Source organism: Oryctolagus cuniculus, chromosome 17 (genome assembly GCF_964237555.1).
Source record: "Oryctolagus cuniculus chromosome 17, mOryCun1.1, whole genome shotgun sequence".
In the NCBI taxonomy this organism is placed as follows: Eukaryota; Metazoa; Chordata; class Mammalia; order Lagomorpha; family Leporidae; genus Oryctolagus; species Oryctolagus cuniculus.
The window spans coordinates 4,730,430-4,757,367 of NC_091448.1; the positions used below are offsets into that span (position 1 = coordinate 4,730,430).

The 26,938-nt window shown below is 63.0% G+C and overlaps 1 protein-coding gene across 11 annotated transcripts; it reads left to right on the forward strand.

Annotated features, from left to right (window-relative positions):
- Positions 1-1,878: 1,878 nt before the first annotated feature.
- FBF1 (Fas binding factor 1) lies at positions 1,879-24,940 on the forward strand. Of its 11 annotated transcripts, XM_070060283.1 has the most exons (33): positions 1,998-2,132; positions 2,436-2,498; positions 2,568-2,701; positions 3,883-3,967; positions 4,898-4,925; positions 5,167-5,293; positions 6,092-6,133; positions 7,628-7,718; positions 8,278-8,341; positions 9,108-9,149; positions 10,083-10,224; positions 10,693-10,764; positions 11,234-11,353; positions 11,559-11,697; positions 11,831-11,964; positions 13,881-13,980; positions 14,458-14,904; positions 15,833-15,955; positions 16,721-16,803; positions 16,941-16,999; positions 17,606-17,761; positions 17,840-17,940; positions 18,024-18,230; positions 18,657-18,863; positions 19,000-19,139; positions 19,218-19,336; positions 20,530-20,652; positions 20,729-20,914; positions 21,176-21,352; positions 21,422-21,559; positions 21,845-21,962; positions 22,703-22,812; positions 24,043-24,940. In XM_070060283.1, exons 8-33 carry the CDS (start codon positions 7,630-7,632, stop codon positions 24,124-24,126), a joined length of 3,480 nt encoding a protein of 1,159 aa, XP_069916384.1. In that variant the 5' UTR covers positions 1,998-2,132; positions 2,436-2,498; positions 2,568-2,701; positions 3,883-3,967; positions 4,898-4,925; positions 5,167-5,293; positions 6,092-6,133; positions 7,628-7,629; the 3' UTR covers positions 24,127-24,940. The 11 variants fall into 11 exon arrangements, with proteins under 11 accessions (XP_069916376.1, XP_069916378.1, XP_069916377.1 ...); XM_070060280.1 differs by lacking the exon at positions 5,167-5,293; XM_070060282.1 differs by lacking the exon at positions 2,568-2,701.
- Positions 24,941-26,938: the final 1,998 nt, after the last annotated feature.

Genomic DNA, 26,938 nt, shown 5'->3' on the forward strand with positions numbered 1-26,938 from the left:
TTTCATAGAGATGTGGTTGCTACCTGTGGTGGATACAGGTTGATTCCGCTAGTGTTTGGAGTTCTGTGTGCTCTCCTAGATAGTACTGAGGTGGACGCGAGTGACTTCAAAGCACAGTTGGTCCCAAAGCCTCTGGGGGCCCTCATGTTCTTATCTTGAGAACAGAGTACTGCCAAGTATCCGGTTATCCTCAAAACCTTCCCCTAATTGCGGCGTGAACTGTGTTCATACCTTCTGAGCCTAGGCACTTGCCATTTCAGGGAACACGCCTGGAGGCAGCCGCACTCGTTATTAATCTGTCAGATCTTGGTTCTTGGGTTTCTGCACCACAGGGCTTTGGCTGCAGCTCTCCAGATCCACAGTCCTGAAGGTCCCGAGGATTCACACTTCAGCCAGGCTCTGACCCCGCAGGCGCTCACGCCTGCCTGTGGAACGAGTCCCTGGGGGCAGCACTGAGGAGCAGTTAACAGATGATTGTGCCACCTGAGACCAAGACGCTTACTTTATTCCTGATAAAGGTTTTGGTCGCCTCGGCTGATTGGCTGACTACTGCGTTCTTGGAGAACTGGAGCCACACTGTCAACGGCTTCATTTTAAATTCTTGCTGGTGGGGTTTTGCTTTCAGCTGTGTGTGCCAAGCTCTTCAGGATCCGTTCCTGTGATCCACAGTCAGAAACTTGCAGAGCCCTGCAGAGGTACCAGATGTGCGCTGTGGCACATCTGCGCGTTTGAGGGCGGTTCTGGCCTGGCCTTACGCGCCACTGAGCCGTTGGTTGTCTTGGAACGGTCGCGGGAAATTAGGATTGATTTAAGAATCCTGAACTACAATAAGTAGTTTCGCTACAATACAGTTGACTTATTTTTAGGCAGCGCATGTGTGATCTCACACAGACTAATGACTACTTGGTAATCATTTTATTTGCAATTCCCGTGGCTCCTCCTGAATGACTTGCATTCTTTGGGATATGTAATTTGTGGTTGGTTTGGTTCCTACCTGGAAGATGCAATTTTGCATGTGGTGTTACCCTGGCTAGACATGTCCGGTGGGGGTGGGGATGGGGGTGGGAGTTCGAGGACGTGGGAGGGGCCAGCGCTTGTGAATCCTGGCTGGACAGCGTGACCCCGCATGGCCTGTGGGTAAGCAAACCACTAACTGTTCTTTGCTTTGTGAAATTGACTGTAACCCTTAATAAAACCCATAATGAGCACACACAAGAAAAAGTGTTGAGTATTTTTTTGTTGGGTGACAGCGTGGGGCTCAGGGGGCAGCTGGGATGCCCGGTAGGTGCCTCCTGGCTCCTCCGTTTCCAATTCCAGTTTCCTGTGTGTCTGGATGGTAGCCGGTGATGGCTCAAGCACACATGTCCCTGTCGCCCACCTGGGAGACCCTCTGAGTTCCTGGCTCCGGCTGTCCGGCTGTCCCGACACTTGAGTGTGAGCCAACGGATGGAAGGTCCCTCCACTTTGCAAGTAAAAAATAATTCCTATTTATTTACTTGAAAGAGACAGAGAGGTCTTCCATTCTGCTGGTTCACTCTAGAGCTGAGCTGATCCAAAGCCAGGAGCTTCCGCCGGGTCTCCTACAAGGGAGCAGGGGCCAAGCACTTGGGCCATCTTCTTCTGCTTTCCCAGGCCATAGAGAGCTGGATCAGAAGTGGAGCAGCCAGGACTCGAACCGGCGCCCATATGGGATGCCGGCGCTTCAGGCGGCGGCTTTACCAGCTACGCCACAGCGCCGGCCCCCCCTAAAAAATCTTTATTTTTTAAGAGTTCCGTCTTCAGCCCAGTGCCCTGCAGTGCAGCGGGAGCGTCTCAGTCCGGAGTCCTCGTCCCTGGTGGCGTTGACAGCGCCTAGCAACGCTCCTCCCAGCCAGGGACCGAGGCCCGGCCCGAATGAAGGCCGCTGCGAAGCACCCTGGGAAATGTAGTTCCTCCCGGAGGGCCCTGCTTTTTGGCTCCGGCCGGTGGCGGAGTGCCTCACTACAACTCCCAGGATGCCTCGCGCTCACCTCTCTGGGATGCCGGACGAGAGCAGGGCCCGGAAGCGGGCGGGGTGGCCCCGGGGGCCGGCCGAGGGGAGTTGAGACCCGCCGCTATGGCTGGCACGGGCCCCCGCGGCCTCGCCTCCGAGGGCAGTGGCGCGTAACGAGGGGTTTCGGGGCCGGGGGAGGGGCGCGGAGCCTGGCGGCGGAAGGCGGGCCTGGGAAGGACCCTGGCTTGGGGCGGGCTCGGGATCTCAGAGTTGCCGGGCGCGGGGCTGAGTAGAGGCGGTGTTGCCCTGTGGGCCTTTGTCGCGAGTTCGCGCGGCGTGGGCGGCAGGGTCGGGGACCCAGAGGGGGCGTCTGGACGCGTGGAGGGGGACGCTGCCATTGCAGAGAAAGTCGAGCGTCCGGGGCGGGCTCGATGGTAACCCCAGGGGAACTTGTCTCCTCCAGGACAGGCCAGCACGAAGCGTAGGGAGGGCCCCCTGCGACCGCTTTCCTCCGGGGCTCGCCCAGGTGGGTTCTGGCGGCGAGGGGAGGGGAGGGGAGGCAGAGAGCCGAGCTGAGGCAGGCTGCTCTCTGCAGGAGCCGTGTGCAGGGGGATCCTCCCGGCCCGTGAGAGCCGCGTGCGGGGGAGCCGGAGCCCACGGTGTCGCCCTGGGGGCGGCCACCTCCTTCCTGAAGTGGGCGCCTCGCACTTAGCCCTCCCAGCCTAGAAGGTGACGGCCGTGAGCTTTATCCAAGGGGTGGGGAGGCCAGGGGGAGCCCGGTGCATCGGCCAGCAGCTTCGCTTCTCACGGTGTTAAAGAGGGAGGCTCTGATGACCCCTGGGCGCACGCACTGGCAGAGCTACATCACTTTTCTGTAATTTTTTAAAAATTATGTATGCATTTGAAAGGCAGAGTTACACAGCGACAGAAGCAGAGAGAGAGATTTTCCATCCGCTGGTTCACTCCCCAAATGGCAGCAGTGGCCAGGGCTGGGCCAGGCCAAAGTCAGGAGCCAGGAGCTGCTTCTGGGTCTCCCAAGTGGGTGCAGGGGACCAAGCCATCTTTTGCTGCTTTCCCAGGCATGGTAGCAGGGAGCTGGATCGGAAGAAGAACTGCCGGGACTTGAACCAGTGCCCACATGGGATGCGGGCACTGCAGACTATGGCTTAACCCATTGTGCCACAGCATCAGCCCCTAAAGCTACATACATTTTTTTATATTTTATTTTATTTTATTTTTTTGGGACAGGCAGAGTGGACAGTGAGAGAGAGACAGAGAGAAAGGTCTTCCTTTGCTGTTGGTTCACCCTCCAATGGCCGCCGCAGCCGGTGCACCGCGCTGATCCGATGGCAGGAGCCAGGTACTTATCCTGGTCTCCCATGGGGTGCAGGGCCCAAGCACCTGGACCATCCTCCACTGCACTCCCTGGCCACAGCAGAGGGCTGGCCTGGAAGAGGGGCAACCAGGACAGAATCCAGCGCCCCGACCGGGACTAGAACCCGGTGTGCTGGCGCCGCTAGGCGGAGGATTAGCCTAGTGAGCCGCGGCGCCGGCCTACATAAATTTTTTAAAGATTTACTTATTTGAAAGGCAGAGTTACAGAAAAGGAGCTCTTCCATCCGCAGGTTCATTCCCCAGATGGCCGCAATGACCAGGGCTAGGCCTGGTGGAATCTAGGAGCCAGGAGCTTCATCCAGGTCTCCCGTGTGGGCACAGGGGCCCAAAGACTTGGGCCATCTTCCCCTGCTTTCCTCGGCCATAGCAAGAGCTGGATTGGAAGTAGAGCTGGCGGGACTTGAACTGGCGCCCGTGTGGGTTGCCAGCATCACAGCAGCTTACCCTGTTGCGTCTCAGCACCAGCTTCTAAATCTACATCCTTTTTGAGCAAACGCTTTAATTTTCTTCATCAGGGAGGATGAGCCTGAGGTGGGCAGACTTCAAGTGAACACTACGTTGCTACGAGGAGCTGCAGGCAGCCCCCAGAGCCTCGAGATGGTAGGTGGGATGCAGGGTTAGCTGTGGAGACGTGGACACTGCCCCACTGCGGAGTGTGCCAGCGTCCCCCGCTGAGCAGCAGTGGGTGCCCGGCAGCGTGTAGAAGTCACAAGCAAACCCTCCCGGCCAGAACTCTGTGACCGGAAGATCCTGCCTGCGGGAACTGCTTTGGGGACCGCATGGCCGCCACCAGGGTGTGGTTCTGCTGGCAGAGGTGTTGGGAGCAGAGGTTCTTGTCTTCAGATGTGAGAGAGCAGCAGGAAGCAAGGTGGCACGGGTCAGCGCGGTAGTGCTCCCGTGGGAGTGGACGGCGCCTCTGATAGTGCCCAGTCTACATCCAGCTGGCGGGTCGGGGCCTGGGCTCCGCTTCTGCCCGGGCTTTCTCTGCGCACTGACTCCTGGACACCCAGTGTTAGGCTGGGCAGAGAGGAGTTTCATGGGGGGAGGCTGGGACCACCCAGGAAGTTACCAGGGTAGGGACAGGACTTTGTAAAATGCAGGGCCCCTTTCACACACATGGGCTAATTCTTCCCGACTCTGGAGAGGAGTGAAGGCAAGAGCATGGATAAGCCCTGCGCAAGCGTTCTCCCAAGAGTCTGAATGTCCGGCTAGAAGAGTTTCCCGTCGCTGGCATCAGGAACCAAGGACTTGGGAGTGGAAGAAAACACTTCCTGGCACAGGGCGCCCTCGCTGGGAGTGAGGCCTCTGGGAGTCAGGGAGGCGGAGAGATTTCTGCCCCGACACAGGCGCGCTGCACCCAGTGGGGACTGTCCCCCTGCTCTGAATAGGAAGAGCGTAAAGATCTGTCTCTAAATGCCGTTGGTGCTCCTGGTGACTTGGCAAAAGGCAGAACCACGCACTGCACATTTCCAGTTTGAACACGTGTTCCCTGTTTGAATTTGTTAATGTGATTTGCTTGTCCCATTTTAGGCACCAAAAGCCAAGAAAGGATTGAAAGGTAAGTGGAAGGAGGGAAAAGCAGCCTTAACCAAATACGATGAAGGTTCTTCAAGAAGTGCATGGGGGGTGCTTACAAAAAACTATGCATGGACTCCAGGATTCTTTGCACCAACATAAGCTTATGTTTTAATAAATTCCACTTTCCACAAACTTTTTTAGAAGATTTGTTTGAAAGGCAGAGTGACACGGGGTCAGGATAGAAGGGCGCCCCATCTTCCATCCCCCGCTTCACTCCGCAGGTGCCCCCAACAGTAAGGGCTGGGCCAGGCTGAAGCCGGAGCCAGGAGCTCCATCCCTGTCTCACAGTGGGGCTGGAGGGAGGAGGCGGGGACCCACGGACTTGGACCATCACCTGCTGCCTCCCAGGTGCGCTCGCAGGAAGCTGGACTGGAAGCAGAGGAGGAAGTCAACCCCAGACACCCCAGTGTGGGAGGGGGTGCCCGAGTGGCAAAGGCCTCCTCCACAACCTTTCTGAAGTACCTTCACATGTGTTCACCCCCCTACACATTGGGTCCAAAAGCAGTTTATCCATGTCTGTGTTTAAAGTGCTGGGTACAAGTCTTGCTGTTTTTCCCATAATTCCCCAGGCAGCCTTGACCTTCCTAGGGTCCCCCCATATGCCACCTCATTGGTCCTGCAGAAGAATTGAGAAATAAATGAGGTGGGGTTTTAGAAAAAAAGTCCGCACTGGGCTTGTACGTGGTTGGGATGCAGGGCAGTGCAGATGCTGAGGCTGGACGGGAGGACTGACTCGGCTCTGTGCTTAGGGCTGCGCCTCCTTCATGGCGGGGGTGGGGGGCAGCGCTTAGACCGGGGGCTCAGCCGGAAGGGTGCAGGGAGGCCGCGGCATGAAAGAGATCTTGGATGCTCTTCCCAAACAACCACACGGGCTTCGTTGAGTCTGAAGGGCTGATTCTGTGCAAGTCTGTCGGGGGAGGCAGGCAGAAAGGAAACCCGTCCTGTCGTAGTTCTTTGAGAAGGTCACTTCAGATGTCTGCCTCAGGTGTTTCCACAAGGCCCCGCGTCTGCGGCCAGCAGAGGGAGAGCTTGGCCTGAGTTCCCGCATCTGCGGCGGCTGAGGCCCTGGGGTTGATCCGGGGCTGGGATGTGTTCAGGGTCACTTTTCTTCCTCCTGAAGTTACCGTGTCCCCCCTTCTGTTCCAGGCTCCATTGATGATGTCCTCAGTGACCTTCTGGGGGATGACAGTAAGTGCCCCTCCCCCACAGTTCCCTGGGTTTTATATTGTTTTATTTTTCTTGAAAAGGTGTATTTATTTATGTATTTGAAAGGCAGAACAGCAGAGGGAAGGAGAGTCGGAGACAGATCTCCCACCTTCCGGTTCACTCCCCAGGTGGCTGTGAAAGCCAGCGGTGGGCCAGGGCAGAGCCAGGAGTTCCATCCGGGTCTCCCACACGGGTGCAGGGGCCCAAGCACTTGGGCCGTCTTCTGCTGCCTTCCCAGGCCACAGCAGGGAGCTGGATGGGAAGCAGAGCAGCGCTCCAACCATTGCAAGCAGCCACTTAGCCTGCTGTGCTGTGACGTTGGCCCCCAGGTTTGGCTTTGTTTTAATTGACGTGTAATTCACATACTATGAAATTCACTCTTAGTGTGCCATGCGGGGGCTTTTAGAATATTCATAAGGTTGTTCAGCGGTCACCCCCGCCGAGCTCCAGGGCATTGTCTTCACCTGTGAGAGGCCCGTCCCCATGACCAGGCAGTCGCCCTCCCCCCTGCCAGCATGCAGGCAACCACTTACTCTGTGGATTTGCCTGTCCCGGAATTCGACAGGAGATGGTCTCCTGCCCCAGCTGGCCTCCCTTCCGTCTGGCTTTCACTCGGTGCCCTGTGGCATGTACCCATTTAGCTGGATAATACCCCTTGTGCGGATGGGCCGTTTTGTTCACCCATTCATCAGCTGGCGGGTGTTTATCTGAGCTGCCTCCGCATTTTGGCCCTGAGGAGCAATGCTGTTGTGCACATCCGTGCACAGGTCTGTGTAGACGGGCGCCTTCTGCATGGACCGAGGAGCTGCCGGCTCACGTGGCGGCTCTGTCTGACACTGTGAGGAGCTGCCACGCTTTCTCACACCAGCCGTGCCACCTTCCATTCCCCCAGCGATGCCAGAGAATCCCAGTGTTTCCACATCCGCGCCAATGCTTATTTTCCGTCTTTTTGTAAGATTTATTTATTTGGAAGACAGAGTGACAGAGAAAGGAAGGTAGGGAGACAGAGGGAGCTTCTCTGTCCACTGGTTCACTCCCCCAAGGCCTGCGACAGCCGGGTCTGGGCCAGGCTGAAGCCAGGAGCCAGGAGCTCCATCCTGGTCTCCCTCACGGGTGCAGGGGCCCAGGCTCTGCTGCCCTCGCTGGCTGTGAGCAGAGGACGCCCGTGTCTGCAACAGGACCACACAGTCTCCCTCAGGGACGGGAGGACTCGGTTTCCCCGACATGGCCAAGAGAACCCACAAAGCCCTTGTGCCCCGGCCTGCCCTCGGCCCGCTGCGTGTGCATGGGCTGTGGGTGGGTTGGGCTCCTCCTTTGCCTCTGGTTGGCACTGAGGGTTGAATTCCGCTTTGCAGATCTACCGCCACCTGATTCAGGTTGGAGACAGCTGGTGGGGACTCGCCGTCCTCCCCAGCAGAGCCACAGCATCACGGCGTCACGGCATTTCTGTTGTCTTTTTTTTTTTTTTTTTGCCAGAGATGCTTCCTGAGACGCCTGTTAATCGAGCTTCGCGTGCCGGAGACACCGTGGGTGCATCTCGGGGGCTCCCCTCCAAGACCGGAGCAAAGTAAGCACCGGATCCGACGGGCTGGGGCACCTGTGACCCTCCCAGCCCCCGTGCTCTTGGCGTCCCGCTTGGCTGTGCCATTGAATGTCAGTGGTTTCCACCCCCTTCCCGCACCCCTGCCCTGGTACTGAACAAGTCTGGGGAAATAGATACAGATACGAACCGGAGGTCAAAGCCCTGGCTCCTGGTCCTAGGGCTGTCACTCAGATGTGGCCTTGGCCATTCCTGGGCCTCGGTTCCTTGTCCTCAAGAGGCTCGGCCTGGGTGGGTGATTTTCCAATTGTGTGCGTTCTTGGGGGTCTCTCCTGACAGTGGGACACACGGAGGGGCTCTGTGACCGCTCCACCCTCCCCCTGCGTTGTGGCTGGAGCAGTTCGTTTGTAGCTGTTTTTAAAGGGGCTGCATTACTCTAAGACGTTGGCAGTCCCTGCATGGCGGCCTGTGACATTCACTTCAGCTGCTCTGTCCTCCCCAAGGGCCTTGTGCAGGTCCACCTGTACTCTGGGCCACTCCTCCCTAGAGTCATCTGGCGCCCAGCACCGCTGCCACGCTTTTGCAGGTCCCTCCTGGGAGACGACGACGTCTTCGGCCCCAGGGAAGTCCTGGCAGAAGCTGACGCCGAGGTGAGCCTGGCCCGTTCTCCGGTCCGCAGCCTGCTGGTTTATACCGAGGAGCAGTGGCGTCGGTGTGGCCACCAAGGGTGTGGCCACTCACAGAGGAGCTGAAGCCTAGAGGTCAACAAGCCGCCGTCCCACAACACAGTGCCCGGGTCCGGTCCTGCCCCGTCTCCTGCCAGTGCAGACCTGGGAGGCAGCAGTCCTGGCTCGAGTAGTTGGGTCCTTCCACCCACATGGGAGACCTGGACTGAGCTCCCGGCTTCCGGCTTTGTCTTGGCTCAGCTGTGGGCATTTGAGGAGAGAATCAGGGCTCTCTTTCTCTCAAACAAGAAAATAGTTTTCAAAAAAGAAATCCCCATCAATTCGGTCCAATAAGCAAAACACAAGGGCTGCCAAAGCCACGCCCTTCCTCCCATCAGCACCGTGAGCTGGCAAGTAGAGCCTGAGCCGCCGTCAGCCCAGGGTAACAAACCCCAGAGACTTCTGGTCGCGGGGGGAGTGGCCTGATTCGGGTTCTGTGATGACAGTGTTTCTCCAGGCGGGAGCAACAGGAAGTGGCAGCCCTTTCTGGCTCTTTGTCCCAGGGCAGGTTTGGCTTCAGACAACAGCCAAATCCTGAGGGGGGGACAAAGGCACCCTCCTGTTTATGCCCCATGGGCACAGCGCTGCCCCCGTCGGGCCGTGTGCACGCACAGGAGCAGGGTGCCGGGGGCCAAGCCCTGAGCATTGCTGTCCATGACTGACCTGTGCCCTCGCCCTCCCGTGGAGTTAGGTGTCGGAGGTCTCAGATGCTGACCCGGAGGCCTTGCTCCAGGTAAGGGAGGTAGAGCCACAGCCTCGGGTCCTGGGAGCTGGGGTGGAGGCTGGGAGGAGGGCTGCGGGCTCACTCCGCGGCTGCACGCTGTCTCGTGTCTCTGTCTCTGTTTGTGGCTCTGAGCTTCCTTGTGCAAGATGGGAGCTCGCGCGGGAGCTTTTCCCCTTGCCCCTCTGGGTCTAACCGGTTCTCCTGGCCTCCGGAGAGGGGCCGTCCCTGCAGCCCAGGACCCATCTGACTGGCCCTCCCCATCTCCTCCACCTCGGGCCGGGGGCAGACTGTTCGAATGTCTGCCCTGACCTTTCTCTGTTTCTCTGCCCGCTCCTTGCCAAGTGCCCTCTGGTCCAGCCGTCTTCTCATCAGGTGAAGCCCAGAGCTAATTAATCTTTGCACTGGATCGTAGGACATAAATGCCGGATACTCAGCAGAATCACAGCCCCCATGTGGCTCGGCCCAGGGCACCCTCGGCCAGCCCCCGTGTGGCTCGGCCCAGGGCACCCTCGGCCAGCCCCCGTGTGGCTCGGCCCAGGGCGCCCTCGGCCAGCCCCCGTGTGGCTCGGCCCAGGGCGCCCCTCGGCCAGACCCCGTGTGGCTCGGCCCAGGGCACCCTCAGCCAGCCCCCGTGTGGCTCGGCCCAGGGCAGCACCCTCTGCCCTCAGCTCCTTGGCCCTCCTGCTTCATGCGTTTCTCCGTGAAGCCTGGGCTGAGGCTGCAGCCCTGTGGGGCTCTGAGGCGGCGGTGCCTGCTCCCTCGCTGGGCGGTGATGTCTGTCCTTCCAGAACCAGGGCAGAGCCCCCGCCCCACTCTCTCGCCTGGGCTTCTGTGTTCTTTCCGGAGTCACCGTTTTCTCAGCGTCCTCGGCTCTCAGCTCTGCTCCCGGGTGCGGGCGGCAGCCCTGCCCCTCTCTGACTGCAGCCTCCGCCCGTGTTCCAGGACCTGGAGCAAATGGATGCCGACTTCTTGGGTCTGAAGAAGTCTCACCCAGCCCCTGGCAGGACAGCTGCAAAGGGTTCTGGGAAAGAAACGTCTCCTGGTAACCCCAAACCTGTGGACAAGTTGGCAGCTAGTGAGAGAGGTGAATTGGGAAGGGTGTTCTGAATCTGCCGGGGATACTTGGGGATGCTGAGAAGGGAGCTTGCACACCCTGCGGGTCCCGGCCTGGGCTGCAGAGGCCAGGCTGCTCTGCGCACTGTGGGTGTGCGTGGTGGGGGCACATGGGCCCTCTCCCCCTCTCTCAGCTGCTCTGGTCCCCCAGTCTAGCATGGGCCACCCCTGGAAAAGCTTTCTGAGCTAAAATAGTAAAGTTTTTGGTAGCCTGCCAACCCCGTCTGCAGTGATGCGGGGTGAGGGGCAGGAGGTGGCTCCTCACACACACACTTCCCTGCCAGGGGCCCCGTGAGAACTGGGGAGGTGTAGACCCTCCCACACTGTGTCTGTGGCCATGAGCTGCCCAAGACGCAGTGCACGCCATCCCAGGGCCCCAGCGGTGGTGTGGGTCCCGAGAGCCCCAGCCCACAAGTGTGCCTTCTCGTTCTTCCTGCAGGGGACACCGCTCCCACCAGGAGGCCAGCTCCCAGCAGCTTTGGACACCAGCACGGGAGGTTTCCCTCGGAAGGTACCGGAGCCCCTGTGGAGCTGCGGGACACTGCTTTAGAGAGAGAAGCAGCCTGGGTAATGCTCGCTGCTTCCCGGGGCCTCCTCGCCCTGTGTAGCAGAGGGGAAGCAGAGAGCTGGTGCCCGGGTGTAGCTCCGTGGATGCTGGGAGTGCTGGTTACCTTGTGCTGGCCAAGGTGTTTGGGATTTAGGACGAGGACTCTGAAGCCAGGCGTTGAGCCGGACGTCTCATAAAGCGCGGGAAAGGCCACCTCCAGAAGGCCACGCCGCCAGCAGTCAGGAGGCCGTGGCTGAGCTGGGGCAGCCGAGCAGGCCTGGGGTGCCTGCCCCCCCCCCCCCCCCCCCGCCAGTCCACTTCCGTGGGCCCACCCTGCAGACGCCAGGTGGCTTCTTTATGGGATGACTCGGGCGATGCCTGGCCCCACGGAGCCACGCGCTGCAGTCCAACCTCTCCTTCCTTCTGACCGGAGACTCGGAAGACCCGATGGCAGGACTTCTCTCCAACGACGAGGAGGAGGTCGCCAAGAAGGCCCCCAGGACAGAGAGTAAAGCAGCTTCCGGCAAGAGCCCCGGCACCCACAGAGGGCAAGGTGGGGGCAGCGGGCTTGCTGCACGTCCCGAGGGCACACAGCCGAGACCTCCCGGGGCAGGGGCCGTGGGTCTGGGGTCGGGTGGTGGGACGTGGGCCGAGGGGGTCAGCCACGGTGCTGCTGCCCCTCCTGCATGCAGAAACCACCCCCTGCCGTCCGTTCCAGTCACAGCTGAGGGCACTGGGCCCTGGGCTCTGTCTTCTAGGCCCCTCCATCCCCCTGACTCCCGGGGACACCCCCGTCCGAAAGAAAGAAGAATTGCCATTTGACGAGGGGGACGACCTCATGGCCGCTCTGGGCTTTGGAGACAGCCCCAGGGCAGAGAAGAGGCAGATGGGAGACCAGTAAGGACCCTTAGGAGCTGAGGGTCCCTGGCCAGGCTGCTGCTTCAGGTCCAGGGCAGACCACAAGGGTGGGGGTGGCGTGGGCCCCTGAGAGCCCTCAGTCCCAAGCTCCTGCCTGGTGTTCGTCCTGCAGGGGAGGGCCCCGCCCGGCTCGCTCCAAGCTGGATGAGCTGCTGGCGCGCGGCACAGCCGCCAGCCTCCTGACTCGCCCAGGGACCGGAGAGCACAGGGAGTTCAAGCTGGACAAGAAGTACCAGAGGCCGCAGGGTGAGGAAGCCAGGAGGCCGCAGTGGGCCGTGGGAGCTGTGAAAGGCTGCGGTGCTGCTTGGTCCCCCTGAGGAAGAGGGGCACGGGTGGGGCCAGGTGGGGAGGAGAGAGCACGCCACCAGGTTTTCAGCACAGCTCGTAGTAAGAAGTGAGCTTTACCTCCTCTCACACACACTGTCGTGCACTTTTTATTATTATTATTTGACAGAGATAGAGAGAGAGAGAGAAAGGTCTTCCTTCCATTGGTTCACCCCTCAAGTGGCTGCCACAGCTGGAGCTATGCCGATCAGGAGCCAGGTGCTTCCTCCCAGTCTCCCAGGCGGGTGCAGGGACCCAAACACTGGGCCAACCTCCACTGCCCTCCCAGGCCACAGCAGAGAGCTGGACTGGAAGAGGAGCAACCGGGATTAGAACCCGCCCCCATATGGGATACCGGCGCCGAAGGTGGAGGATTAACCAAGTGAGCCACGGTGCCGGCCCGTTACACATTTCTAACAGCCAGAGTGGCACAAGGTTCTGCCACAGGCAGGTGTCATGGCACAGCAGTTAGGTGCCACTCAGGAAGCCTGCATCGCCTATCTTCTTCTCTTTTTTTTTTTTTTTTTTATAGATTTTATGTATTTATTTGAGAGGCAGAGTTACAGACAGAGAGGGAGAGACAGAGAGAGAGGTCTTCAGGTCTTCTCTCAGCTGGTTCACTCCTCAGGTGGCTGCAGTGGCTGGAGCTGGGCCCCTTTGAAGCCAGGAGCCAGGAGCTTCTTCCAGGTCTCCCATGTGGGTGCAGGGCCCAAGCACTTGGGCCATCCTCTGCTGCTTCTCCGTGTGCATTAGCAGAGAGCTGGATTGGAAGAGGAGCGGCCAGGACACAAACCAGTGACCATAGGGGATGCCAGCACCGCAGGCGGGATGCCAGCCCAGACCCCGTATCTGAATGCCTGGTTTGACTCCCAGCTCTGCCTGTGAGGCAGCTTCCTGCTCATGCACACTCTGGGAGGCAACAGAGGGTGGCCCAAGTACTTGGGTCCCTGCCACCCACATGGGAGACCTGGGTGGAGTTTCAGGATCCTGGCTTTGGCCTGGCCAGCCCTGGCTATTGGGGGCATTTGGAGAGTGAACCAGTGGGTGGGAAATCTCTTTCTTTCTTTCTGTCACTCTGCCTTTCAAATAAATATATTAAAAGCAAAGAAAAGAAATGCATCCACACCCTGTCCCGCAGAGTATATCGCTGGCGGACTCTGATACGCACGCCGTAGGATGTTTGCACAGTGACCACATCCCCTGACTGCATTTCTTCTTGTAAATTTTTATTTTCATTTTTATTGGAAAGAGAGAAAGCTCCATGCGGGTCTCCCCCCACCCCCATTGGCCGCAGGGACCCGGGTACTGGAGCAGCCACTTGTTGTCTCCTAGGGAGTGCCTTGCCGGAAGCTGGTATCGGGAGCAGAGCCAGGACTCAGACCCGGGCTCCCTGACGTGGGATGCGTATCAGCCACTGGGCCAGACACCCGCCCCAGCCATGTGCTGCTCAGACTGTCCCCTTGCTGAGTGACACATGACCGTGGGACTTAGCTCAGCCAGTTCAGCTTGATGTACTTGCTGTTTGATTTGCAAAGCCGCTAGCTGTGACTCTTTAAGCTGGTTTCTTGACCCCGCAACAGGTAGCAAGCAGCTGGCGGTTTGAGAAACGCTGCCTGGGGCACACGTTCCTCACGTCAGCCAGCGGGCCGCCTGTTGAGAACACGGACAGTCACTGGGCCTGGCCCTGAGGGGTCCCGGGACCCAGGCCAGGGCTGGCGCCTGGTGGTCTTGCTTCCCGCAAAGCAGCTTCACTTCCGCTGTCTCACATGTGGGCTGCAGCCATGCGAGCTGTACTTCCCCCGCCTCGCGATCATGGTCATGGGCTCCTTAATTCACAGACAGAGAAGATTCCTGGGGCGATGAGGACCTCACCTTTGGTGCCTACCAGCCCACCGTGGCCTCCGCGGAGGGCCGGCAGTCCCGTCGGCAGTCGGTCAGGTAAGCAGCTTGGCCGCTGGGAAAGCAGACCCCTGTGGCCTGCACCCGTTGCACCCTGCAGCCTTGTGTGGGAGACCCCGGGGCAAGAGGCACTAGGCTCTGTGAGGGAGGGAGGCTGCCCAGTCCAGAGGGCTTGAGATGGTTCCCCTGGGGCCCGATCTCAGATTCCACCCCGGCCTGCTGGCCTCCCTCCTGGTTTCCTTGGAAGAGAAGGTGGGCGCCTCTTCCGGGAAGGCTGGGTTGTTGCTCGGCCTCCGTGGGGACGGCACCTTGTAAGGGCCGGCAAGACCACCGGCCTTCGTGATGGCTTCTCCAGGCCTGCTCCTGGACCTGCAGGGCAGTCCCGACGGCACACCCCGCCCGCCTGCAACAGCGAGTTCAGTCGTCACGGACTCCTTGCCGCAGGCCCAGCAGTCCCCAGCGCAGGGGTTGGGGCTGGCTGCCTCCCCGCCTCACACCTGCCTCTCTGTCTTGAAGTAGGTTCTTAGCAGAAGGCAGCGCAGACACCAAGGGAGAACCGAGCTCCAAGCAGAGCCCTCTGGCAGCTTCCAGCCCCGTCCACAGCAGGAAAGGAGGCGCCGACTGGCTGGGCCTCAAGGACGATGACTTGGACCTTTCCCCCCCTCCTCCCCCCCGAGAGACCCAGCAGGGAGGCTCTGTGCTGTCCGCCCCCTCAGTGCCCCCTCCAAAGCAGCACTCGGGCTCTGCTGGGCTGCCGTCCTTGGGGGCAGAGCCGCCTGCCGAGCGTACCATGTGCACTGCCAAAGCCAGCCAGGCCTCCAAGCTGGGGGCATCCGAGGAGGAGGACTGGCTGACCCACGCCTTGTCTCGGAAGAAGTCTCAAGCCCTGGCTAAAGAGGAGCGAGCTGGGGCCGGCAGGGGCCTGCGCTCCGAGACGAGGGCCGTTCATCTCCCTCCTGACAGGTGCGGGCTTGGGGGCCGGCGTCGTGGAGGAAGGACCGTGCAGGGCCTTGAGGGCGAGCCCTGCCCATCCCACCTCGGTCAGGAATCCTGGCCATGCCCGGGGGACGCCAGCGCTCCTGGCTCTGCCCAGACGCAGTCACGAGGGAGCGGGGGCTGCTGAGACGCATACTTGACTGTGGTGAGGGCAGCTGCTTCCTCCGACCCTGGGCAGGGCCAGGCCCGCAGCTCCCTCAGGCTGACAGCCCTGGTGCGTCTGCCGACCCGAGGTGTGCGTGGAGGTTTCCCTGAGCTCGTGGAGTGTGAGGGGACGCACAGTGCCAAGAAGCAGCTCTGCGGGAAGCCACAGGATGGGGACCCAGTGGGCCGGGTCATGTGTGACCACTGAGGCAGGCAGAGAGAGGGTCTGGCAAGGCTGGAGAGTCCAGAGAAAGGGGTTTTGTGCAGCCCCAGGATATCTCCCGGTGCTGGACGGATGTGATGTGAGGAAGGAAGCTTTGACCTTGACCTGAGGCCCAAGGGAAAGCTGAGACCAAAAGAAAAGAGCCTACTCCCCCCACTGCCCGGCAGCCAGGAAGGGAGGTGGGAAGAAGAGGCCAGAGAGGAGTCCCAAGGGCCCCTGGGTGTGGTGAGACCAGGGAGAGCCTAACCTAGAGCTGAGGGAAGAGTGGACGACCACGAGGCTCTGAGCTTGAACTCAGTGTACGTGACATCTCTGCTCAGTCCTTGGACAGCGTCTGTTTTCTGGAGCACAGTGCATGCTGGCAGGGAAGGGCCGCCCGCAGATCCCAGGAGCTCAGGCTGGGAGGACAGTAGCCTCTGACCAGGTGGTGGGACCAGAGGAGGGCTGAGTGCAGGCAGGAACTGGATCCAGGCAGGAGCCCGCCCAGGCCATCTCCATCCCGCCTAACCCGGACGCTCACTCTCCTAGCCAAGCTGTCCCCAGCACTCAAGGGGTGGAGCAAGGAGCTGCTGGCGGGACCTCGGGAGCAGCACAAGAAACGCCAGCCGCCAAGCCTGATGTAGCAGCGTCCGTGCACAGCCGAGGCACAGCGTGAGTGTGACAGTGGGGCGGCTGTGCTGGGCCCCCGCCACGGCCTGGGTGTGTGGCGTTCACCCTGTACCAGCACGACTGATGAGACAGCTGTCCGGGGCCAAGCCCCTTCTCCTGGGGCAGCAGTGGGGCCTGCAGGCTTAGCGAATTCCTGGTGCCTGCCTTCCCTCAGTGAACCCCCGGCGCCCGCCTTCCCTCAGTGAACCCCCGGCGCCCGCCTTCCCTTAGCGAACCCCCGGCGCCCGCCTTCCCTTAGCGAACCCCCGGCGCCCGCCTTCCCTCAGTGAGCCCCCGGCGCCTGCCTTCCCTCAGTGAACCCCCGGCGCCTGCCTTCCCTCAGTGAACCCCCGGCGCCCACCTTCCCTCAGTGAACCCCCGGCGCCCGCCTTCCCTCAGTGAACACCCGGTGCCCGCCTTCCCTCAGTGAACCCCCGGCGCCCGCCTTCCCTTAGTGAACCCCCGGCGCCCGCCTAACCTCGGTGAACCCCCGGTGCCCGCCTTCCCTTAGTGAGCCCCTGGCGCCCGCCTAACCTCAGTGAACACCCGGCGCCCGCCTAACCTCAGTGAACCCCCGGCGCCCGCCTTCCCTTAGTGAACACCCGGCGCCCGCCTTCCCTTAGTGAACACCCGGCGCCCGCCTTCCCTTAGTGAGCCCCCGGCGCCTGCCTTCCCTGCGCACCTTGCACCTGGAGCCTCCTCCTCCTGGTCCCCTCTCCACGTCCCGACAGAGCGCCATGGCTCACCCGCCTCTCCCTGTGTCCTCAGGTCCCCTGTGGCTCGGAGCCAGGCTCCCTCGGCCCTGCCAGCAGGTGACCCGAAAAGGGGAGCAGCCTCCGGAGAGCTCCCTGGTACAGTTTGTTTTCTGCTTTGTTTGGGGGTGTAGCCCCGGGGAGGAGGAGGCGCTTTGAGCCGTCCGGGGAACCCTGCGGATGAGTGGCCCTGGGCACCTTAGGGCTGCTGCTCATTCCCTGCCCTGCTGTTCCAGGGCCTGCGGGTGTCTTCCCGAACTCCCAGGAACCCGCAGGACTCTCTCTGCCCGTGCAGGTGGGTCTGGGGCCCAGGGAGCAATCCTGCGCTCAGAGGCAGCGCGGCTGTCGGACCTGGCTTCCTGGTCGGCCATGTGCAGGGTGACATCAGCCAGCTCCCGCAGTGTCCCCCACCAGCACTTTCCGGGACATTTAATCTCACACCACTCCCAGGCAGACCTGGACAGGCAGCCCCGTCAGGAGCGGGCTGGGGGCTGGCGGAGTCCCTGATCCGTCAGGAAAGCCTCCTCCACCCTGCCGTCCCCTCCCCCTGCTCCTGTAACTTTCCCCGGTGGCTGTCACCTCTGACACCTGGGCCCAGGACACAGTGGTGAGGGGCAGCTTGCAGGAGCCAGGTGCGTGTCCCATGTGGCCCGACGGAAGCTTCTGTCACAGCTGAGCCTCTGGGCCCTGGCTGTTTCTCTCGGAAGCTGGAGACCGCCCTGGGGAGGGGAAGGGGGGCGTGTTTTCCTGATCAGACCTAAGAGGGGAATGCACTGCTGACCACTCAGCCGCAGCGACCGTGACCCTCCAAGGCCTTGTGCAGGGGCAGGGCTGGGCGGGAGCTGAGCCCAGCCGCACACCGTCCCTTCCTGACAGGCACACCTCTCTACCCTTCCTGCAGCCCTTGCTCCCAGAGTCCCTGGCTCGGAGCGTGCTCCTGGGCGCAGAATACCAACAGCAGCTCCTGGCGGCCCACGTGCAGCCTCAGGGCGGCCCCACCCAGCTCCAGGCTGAGCTGCTGCAGAGCCAGGCCCGGCTGGCAGAGCTGGAGGCGCAGGTGAGGGCCGCGAGGCAGGGGCAGTGGGCGGAGGCCTCCCCAGGAGACACAGGTGCGAGGGACCCGCTCTCTCTCCAGGTGCGGAAGCTGGAGCTGGAGCGGACCCAGCACAAGCTGCTGCTGGAGGGCCTGCAGCAGCGGCACCAGGCAGACCTGGAGCTCATCGAGGGCGCGCACAGGTGCGCACGGCACGGCCCCGCTCCCGGCCTCACGTCCTCTCCGAGGGTCCCGGGAGGCCCTTCAGGTGGCGTTCTGTTGGCAGGGGCCGTGTCAAGATGCTGGAGACGTCCTACCAGCAGCGGGAGGAGCGGCTCCGGAGAGAGAACGAGGAGCTGTCGGCCCAGCTCCTGTCGCACCGCCAGGAGGCCGAGCAGGCCCGCGCCGAGCTCACGGCCCAGCACCAGCAGCGCCTGGCCGCCGCCGTGCAGGAGAAGGAGCAGGAGGTGGAGCGGCTCCGGGAGCTGCAGCGGTGAGCGCTGTGGGGCCGCACGGGCGGGGCCGGGACTGTTCCCAGCGCGCGGCCGCCCCTCCCTGGCGACGCCGTCCAGCTTGGGAAAGGCTCGCCCTGTGCTCGGTGGCCCGTCGGCTGCATCTGGCTGAGCAGGCAAGAGAAGCCCCTGGGTGCCCACAGCCGCCGCCGGCCCCAGAGGGTGCGGGGTTCTTTCCCTGGCTGCACAAGAGAGGGAGTCGCTGGGTGCACGTGGCGCTGAAGCGCCGAGACAGATGAGACAGAGAAGCTGGGGAAACTGAGGCAGGGGCCCCGAGGAGGAGCTGGAGAGGCCCTGGGCGCCGGAACCGCTCCAAGGCATGTTCCTTCCATGGGGGGCTGCCACGGTGGCCATCCATCCCCGGGGTCCTGCTCCCGACCCTTGGCTCCCCCCATGCACCCCCTCAGGATGTCCATCCGGGAAATGCGCAAGGACCACGAGGAGCAGCTGCAGCGGCTGAAGCTGCTGAAGGAGCGGGAGATCGACGCCGTCACCAGTGCCACCTCCCACACGCGGTGCGTGCTGCCGCGGTCACTCCCCCGCACGCGCTGCGTGCCGCCGCGGCCACCCCCCCCGCACGCGGTGCGTGCCACCGCGGCCAACTCCCACACGCGGTGCGTGCCGCCGGGGCCACCCCCCGCACGCGCTGCGTGCCGCCGGGGCCACCTCCTACACACGGTGCGCGCCGCCGCAGCCACCTCCCGCGGGGCCGGGGCTGAGGCCCCCCCCAGTGACCCGCTGCTCTCCCAGGTCCCTGAACGGCGTCATCGAGCAGATGGAGAGGTTCTCCAGCAGCCTGAGCGAGCTGTCCTCCCGCGTGGAGGCCTCGCACCTCACCGCCGCGCAGGAGCGGGAGCTGGGCGCCCGGCAGCGGGACGAGCAGCTTCGAGGTAACCTGCCCTCCAGGCACAGCAACTGGGCGTCCTGAGTCGGGGGAGGGGGGCACTGAGCACCCTGTGGGCCCCCAGCACTGCAGGAGCAGCTGGGCCGGCAGCAGCGGGACATGGAGGAGGAGCGCAGCCAGCTCCAGGAGGTCATCGGGAAGATGGAGGCGCGCCTGAGCGAGCAGAGCCGGCTCCTGGAGCAGGTGAGCCCGGCCCCTCACACCTCTGCAGCCATCCCACGGCCACGGCCAGTGTTGCCTCGGAATCCCGCCGCCTCCTGCCTCCGCATCTTCCCAGCCCCTGCATGGTCTCGGCACGCCCAGCTGAGCACACAGGAGCCGCCTGGCCACGGCCCCACCGCGAGGCCCTGGGCCATGCAGCTCAGGCTGCCCAGCGCCCCGGTCAGCTGCACCTCCCGTCACATAAGCTGGCACCTGTGGCCCTGGCCCAGCAAACACCAGTCTGGACTCCCTGCTGCCTTCATCTGTCCTTAAATAATACTCTTCCTGGGCCGGCGCCGCGGCTCACTAGGCTAATCCTCCGCCTAGCGGCGCCGGCACACCGGGTTCTAGTCCCGGTCGGGGCGCCGGATTCTGTCCCGGTTGCCCCTCTTCCAGGCCAGCCCTCTGCTGTGGCCAGGGAGTGCAGTGGAGGATGGCCCAGGTGCTTGGGCCCTGCACCCCATGGGAGACCAGGAAAAGCACCTGGCTCCTGGCTCCTGCCATCGGATCAGCGCGGTGCGCCGGCCGCAGCGCACCGGCCGCGGCGGCCATTGGAGGGTGAACCAACGGCAAAAGAAGACCTTTCTCTCTGTCTCTCTCTCTCACTGTCCACTCTGCCTGTCAAAAAAAAAAAAAAAATACTCTTCCTTTCTTTGTATTTGGTTATGATACATTTCATTTAAAAAAGCAAAATACAGGAAATAGTAAGAAATGAAAACGACCACTAGCCACAGAAGCCACTACTGGACGTAATGCGGGCCCCGCCGCGCACCAGGTAGCTGCCGTACCAGCTTCGATGTGCACCTGCTGGCTGCGGCCTCAGGCCTCAGGCCAGGCGCCGTCCTGCTGCTGCCCTGCTGCTGCGTGGCCCCAGGTCCCCAGCACAGCACTGCGCCCTCTGGTGTTCCTGGCCGCCTTGGCTGTGGGCGACAGCAGGCACAGCGCTGTGGCAGCTAATGATTTGGGGACAGGAGGTTGCTGTCCTGTGGCCCTCCCGAGCCGCTGGTTAGGAGACCTGAGGGCTGGGCTGGCGCCCCCTGGCGCCTCCTCAGCCCCACCCGCAGGAGCCGGGTCCTGGCAGGTAGCCCCCGTTTTGTCTTGGGGAAGGAGGTGTGCTGGAGAGCAGCCAGGCCTGTCTCCGGGGCTGGGAGCCACTCTTAGCCTGGGCCCTGCAGGAGCGGTGGCGGGTGAACGCCGAGCAGTCCAAGGTGGAGTCCACGCAGCGCGCCCTGGAGGAGCAGAGGAAGGTCATGGTGCAGCAGATGGCCATGGAGAGGGGGGAGCTGGACAGAGCCAAGGTGAGCGCGGCCCCACCCTCCGCCCTGACCCCCAGCGCCCAGCGACACTCAGCTCACGCCCCTGCCCCACGCGCAGACCGCCCTGCTGGAGGAGCAGAAAGCCGCCATGAGAAAGTGTGCTGAGGAGCAGCGGCGCCTGGTGGCCGAGTGGGCGGACTTCTTCACCCAGCAGAAGCTGAGTAAGGAGCGAGCCGAGCGCGAGGTGGAGCGGGCGCTGCAGGCCGACACCCAGCGGGAGGGCAGCCTCCTCAGCCTGGCCAAGGTAGGGCCTGGAGCCTGCAGGGGGGAGGCAGCACGAGTGCGAGGCGCTTTGCTGTGCACGGTCCACACCCGGCCCCTGTGCAGACGCAGGCCTTGGGCCTCAGGAAGCTGCCGTTCAGAGCCGAGCCTGCCCCGGTCAGACAGCTGCCCCCGACCCCACCACGCCTCGCAGAGGCAGGGCGGGCAAAGGAGGCCCCGGGGCCCCGCCCAGGCCTGGTGCAGCCCCTGAAGGCAGATGCGGCAAAGCTTCTGCCATCTTTAGGAGCAGGCGGAGCTGAAGATCAAGGCCAGTGAGCTGCGGGCCCAGGAGGAGCAGCTGGCGGCCGCGCGGGCAGCGGTGGAGCGGGAGCGGCAGGAGCTGCAGCTGGAGAAGGAGAAGGTCCAGGCCGCCGCCCTGCGCCTGCGCCTGCGCGCCGAGGAGGTGGAGAGCATGAGCCAGGTGTGCCGCGGGGCGCCGGGCCGGCCGTCACCCCGCCCGGCCAGCCCTGACCCAGCGGCCTTCCTGCAGGTGGCCTCCGCCAAGTATGAGGAGGGCGAGCGGGCGCTGCGCGAGGCCCGGCAGGTGCAGTCGGCGCAGCAGGCCCGGCTGCAGGTGGTGCAGCAGCAGCAGGAGCAGTTGCGGCAGCAAGAACAGCGCATGCACCAGGCAAGGCCGCCCTGCCTCAGCCCGCGCCCCTGTCCCCCCACCCCACCCGCGCGCCCGCGCCCCTGCCCGCCCCCGCCCGCACCCGCGCCCTCACCCCGGCTCAGCCCGCGCCCCTGCCCCCCCCACCGCCCCTGCCGGCGCGCCCACCCTGGCTCAGCCCGAGCCCCTGCTCCCCCCCCACCCCCCGCCCTGGCTCAGCCCGAGCCCCTGCTCCCCCCCGCCCCGCCCTGGCTCAGCCCGCGCCCCCGCCCCCGCGGCTGACTCGCCTCTCTGGGGACGGCACAGGAACATCTGAACTTGGCCCAGCAGAGGCTGCGGCTGGACCGGATCCAGCAGGATCTCCCCTCCAGCCTTGCGAGGCTGAGCCCCGGGGCCCAGGGCCCAGCAGCCCCCCGCCCGAGTGGTAAGTGGCCCGGGAGGAAGGGCGGCCTCAGGACCTCTCTTTAAAGTCACGTGTGTGTGCGTTTCCAGAATTCATTCATTTGAAGGGCAGTCAACAGAGTGGGAGAGACAGACAGAAATTCTTTAAAAAGAACTTATCTGAGAGTCAGAGTTACAGAGAGAGGAGAAACAGAGACCATCTGCGGGCTCACTCCCCAAATGCCCCTGACAGCCGGGCTGGGCCAGGCTGAAGCCAGGAGCCAGGAGCTCCTTCAGCGTCTCCCACGTGGGTGCAGGGGCCCGAACACCTGGGCCATCCTCTGCTGTTTTCCCAGGCCATTACCAGGGAGCCGAATCGGAAGTGGACCAGCCGGGACTTGAACAGGCGCCCACATGAGGTGCTGGCATCATGGGCAACAGCTTAACCCACTGCGCCACAGCGCCGGCCCCGTGTGGTTTTATACTTTGGTTTCTTCCCCAGCGTGCACACGTGGGACACGTTCCCGGTCCCATTCCCAGGCTGCGTGGTCCCCACGGTCAGCGGCACCAGGGTGGGACCTTCCTCCCGCACCTCTGCCCTTGCTGGATCTTTCCCTGGGACAGTGCCCGGAAGTGGTTTGTGCGACAGGAGCGTTTTGCAGAGACTTTTCAGATGGCGCCAGGTGCCCCGAGCACTTGTCCAGCTTCCACGACTGGCGAGTGTGAGTGGCCCCGGGGTGCAGCTGTGACACCAGCCCCTGCCGTCCTTCTTGGCCATTTCAGCTCTTGCGGCTCCCGCCACCGTCACCCCTGGCTGCAGCCAGCCCCCTGCCAGCCCGGACCCCACCCAGCTCTACGCCAGGCTGGTGCTGCTGAGATACACGGCCGAGCAGGTGGGTGTCCGCCGACGTGACGGTGACCAGAGTCCCTCCAGCACAAGGCCGACGCGGCAGGGCGCACGCTGGGCCGGGCAGAGGGCTGACCCCGGCTCCGGGCAAGAACAGTCCTCACGCAGATTGCTCAGAGCCAAGTGAGACCCCTCCTCCCGGCCGTCACCTGTGCTAGCCCTGACAGCTGTCACAGGAGCGCTGCCTCTGAGCTCGGTCCCAGAGGCCTGGTGCTCCCAGAGCCCACAGGGGAAGATTTTTGGTCCAGTTTGCAGGCGAGGCACTGAGGCTGACAGGAAGTCACAGGGTCTCACCCAGAGCCGGGCCCTTTCAGGTCCCCACCCACACCTTCCCAGAGCCGGGCAGCAAGTGGGGAGGAGCTGCCCGGGTGAGGGCTGGCTCCGCAGTGTCCAGGGGCCCGGCTCTGTCGGCTCACAGAGGCCTGACCGCTCATCCCCCGACTGCTCATTCCACCCCCCACCGCTCATCCCCCTGACCGCTCATCCCCCTGACCACTCATCCCCCTGACCACTCATCCCCCAGCCGACCGCTCATCCCCCCGCCGACCGCTCATCCCCCCGATCGCTTATCCCCCCCCACCGACCGCTCATCCCCTCCCCGACCGCCCATCCCCCCCACTCATCCCCCGCCACTGCTCATCACCCCCCCATCACTCATCCCCCCGACCGCCCATCCCCCCATCCCCCCGACTGCTCATCCCCCCAGACCACCCATCCCCCTAACCACTCATCCCCCCCGACCATTCATCCCCCCCCGACCGCTCACCCCCCCGACCGCCCATCCCCCCCCACTCATCCCCCGCCACTGCTCATCACCCCCCATCACTCATCCCCCTGACCGCTCATCCCCCCCCACTCGTCCCCCCCGACCGCTCATCCCCTCCCCGACCGCCCATCCCCCCCTCATCCCCCCGACTGCTCATCCCCCACTACCACACTCATCCCCCCAGACCACCCATCCCCCTGACCACTCATCCCCCCCGACCACTCATCCCCCCTGACCACTCATCCCCCCCTGACCACTCATCCCCCCCGACCGCTCATCCCCCCCTGACCACTCATCCCCCCGGACCGCTCACCCCCCCGACCGCTCATCCCCCCCTGACCACTCATCCCCCCGGACCGCTCATCCCCCACCACCACACTCATCCCCCCCGACCGCCCATCCCCCCTGAACACTTATCCTCCCCCCGACCGCTCCCCCCCATCTCCTCAGGACCGCGACTTCCTGGAGAACGAGCAGTTCTTCCTGGAGACCCTGAAGAAGGCTTCGTACAACCTGACCTCCCATTCAGCCTGACAGCCGCTCCCGCGGGCTCCAGAGGAGGCGCCGGGCCTCCTTACGACTCCTCCTGGGCCGCCGTGGGCGTGGGCGTGGGCGTGGGCGCGTCAGCGTCAGGACACAGCTCACAGCTCCGGCCCTCCTGCCCCACGGCTGCCCGGCGCGGACGGCGGCCGTGAGCGCAGTGAGCACCCGCGGCTCCCACGCGGCCCCCGGGGCCTCCTCTCCCCCACGGCAGACCGCGCGGGGTCCCAGGCCCGGGCCTCTGCCCCCTCTGCTGAGATGGGGTCTCCTGGCCTCCTGGAGGGCGCCGCCGCGGCGCCCTCGGCTTGTGCCAAGTCCCGTCTCCCAGCACTGCCCACGGTACGACCAGCTCAGCTGTCTTCTTGTCTTTTCTCTCCACCAGAGTCCGCGAGGGGACGGGGCGGGGCCCCTCTGTGCTGTTCACCGCCCGAGGCCACTGTGACAGCCTCTCCGCTCTGGTGGGCGCTGGGCAGTGGGGACAGCAGGGCTGGGCCGCAGGAGCCGCGCTCTCCAGGCGGCGGCCGCCTGCAGCCCTGCCGTCCTCCACGTGTGGGTGGTGTGCCGGGCCAGCGGGAGGGGCAGCACCCGGGACGCAGGGTCTCAGCTGACCCCGTCACCTCCTAAAGCGGCCTCGGCCGCGAGCGCTTTCTCCTCCCAGCCGAGAGGAAACCACGCATGCGCAGAGGAGGAGGGGCTGAGCGCGCCCCGCGCCCCCGTCTGCTCCTCGGAACGGCTATAACAGGGGTCCTACTCACCAGTGACTTACGGCGTAGGTTTTGGATCCATTAAATTGATAGATTTTTAATGACTGGATTCTTTTTTTAGATTTATTTGAAAGAGTTATAGGGGCCGGCGCCGTGGCTCACTAGGCTAATCCTCCGCCTTGCGGCGCCGGCACACCGGGTTCTAGTCCCGGTCGGGGCGCCGGATTCTGTCCCGGTTGCCCCTCTTCCAGGCCAGCTCTCTGCTGTGGCCCGGGAGGGCAGTGGAGGATGGCCCGAGTGCTTGGGCCCTGCACCCCATGGGAGACCAGGAGAAGCACCTGGCTCCTGCCTTCGGATCAGCACGGTGCGCCGGCTGCAGCGCACCGGCCGCGGCAGCCAAAGGAAGACCTTTCTCTCTGTCTCTCTGTCTCTCACTGTCCACTCTGCCTGTCAAAAAAAAAAAAAAATTATAGAGGCAGGGTGGGGCGGAGAGATAATCAACCTTCCATCCGATGGTTCATTCCCCAGATGGTCACAACAGCCAGGGCTGGGCAGACTGATGCCTGCAGCTTCATCCGGGCCTCCCACATGGGTGGCAAGGGCCAAACACTTGGGCCATCTGCTGCTTCCCCAGGCCATTAGCAGGGAGCTGGATTGGAAGTGGAACAGCCGGGACTTGAACCGGCATCCATATGGGATGCCAGCATCACAGGCCAGGACTTTACCCTCTGTGTCACAACCCTGGGCCCTGGATTCCCTTTTTTTTTTTTTTTTTTTTTTTTTTTTTTTAATATTTATTTGAGAGGCAGAGCGAGAAAGGGAGATTCATCCACTGAGTTTATTTCCCAAATGCCTGCAACAGCTGGGGCTGAGCCAGACAGAAGCTGGGAGTGGGAAGTTAACCGGAGTCTCACATGGTGGCAGGGACGTAGGTACTGGGGCGTCGTCCCCTGCACTAACAGGGAGCCGGAACCGGGAGTGGAGGCGGGAGGGACGTGGGGCACTGGCATCCGTGCCAAGTGCCTGCCCCCTGACGATGCTTAGACCTGCAGTGGCCCGTCATTTGGAAACGGCTGCTCTCTGTCCATTATTTGCTGGAGAACGGAGCCCCCAGGGGCCAACAGCATTCCCGTGAAACCAGCCTGGAAGACTGGGCAGGGCCAGGCTCCGCTGCCCACACGCACTTCTTCAGCGCCAACAGGCAGCACCAGCGCATGACCCAGGGGAACGGGCTCGCGGAACTGAGTACCTTCCCCCAGACGACAACGGAGGGCAAGGCCCGCGTCTGGGTTCCCTCTGGCGACCTCTAAGCCCCAGGCAGTCGGCCTCAGCCCCTAGGGGAGCAGGGCGCACGGAGCTGTGTGGGCGTGAGGGGCACAGGTCACAGCTGCTTCCGTTCAGGCTGACGGGAAGCACCGAGCACCCCGGGGGAGCCCGGAACTGGGTCCTCGCCACACACTTGAGCAGGTCTGTGCCAAGAGCGGGGGTCTCACGACAGGCGTGCTGTCACGGAGGCAGCCGGCACTTGGTCATGGAGGACCTGGGGGCTGGTGGAGGGTGGTGCAGGGAGACGCACGGGGAGTCTGGCCTTCAAGGAACCAGAGTTTAGGGAGCAGGGAGAGATGGCTTTGTAGGTCTTGTGAAAGAACTTGGACTCTTAATATTTACTTATCTGGGGGCCCGTGCTGTGGCGTAGTAGGTTAAGGCCTCCACCTGTGGCGCCACCATCCCACATGGGCTCCGGTTTGAGTCCTGGCTGCTCCACTTCTGATCTAGCTCTCTGCTAACGCACACAGAGAAGCAGTGGAGGACGGCCGAGTGCTTGGGCCCTGCACCCTCATGGGAGACCTGGAGGAAGCTCCTGTTTCCCGGCTTCGGATCAGCTGGTCGCTGTGGCCGTTTGGAGAGTGAACCGTGGATGGAAGACCTTTCTCTCTCTCTCCCTCTCTGTAACTCTGTCTATCAAGTAAACACAGCTTTACCCAGACAAGTCTACTTACGTGAGAGCACCGTCACTACGGCAAGAACTGGGCTGGGCCAAGCCAGGAGCCTGGAGTTCACTCCAGGTCTCCCACGTGGGCGGCAGGGACCCAGCTGTTGGA

Excerpts from the sequence above, each read along its gene's own strand:
- FBF1 (XM_070060275.1), top strand. The coding sequence starts at position 1,894 with ATGAAGGCCGCTGCGAAGCACCCTGGGAAATGTAGTTCCTCCCGGAGG. Across the intron at positions 7,719-8,277 it reads CCCTCCAAGACCGGAGCAAA|GTCCCTCCTGGGAGACGACG; the intron begins GTAAGCACCGGA and ends ACGCTTTTGCAG. Across the intron at positions 15,956-16,720 it reads GTGCACAGCCGAGGCACAGC|GTCCCCTGTGGCTCGGAGCC; the intron begins GTGAGTGTGACA and ends CTGTGTCCTCAG.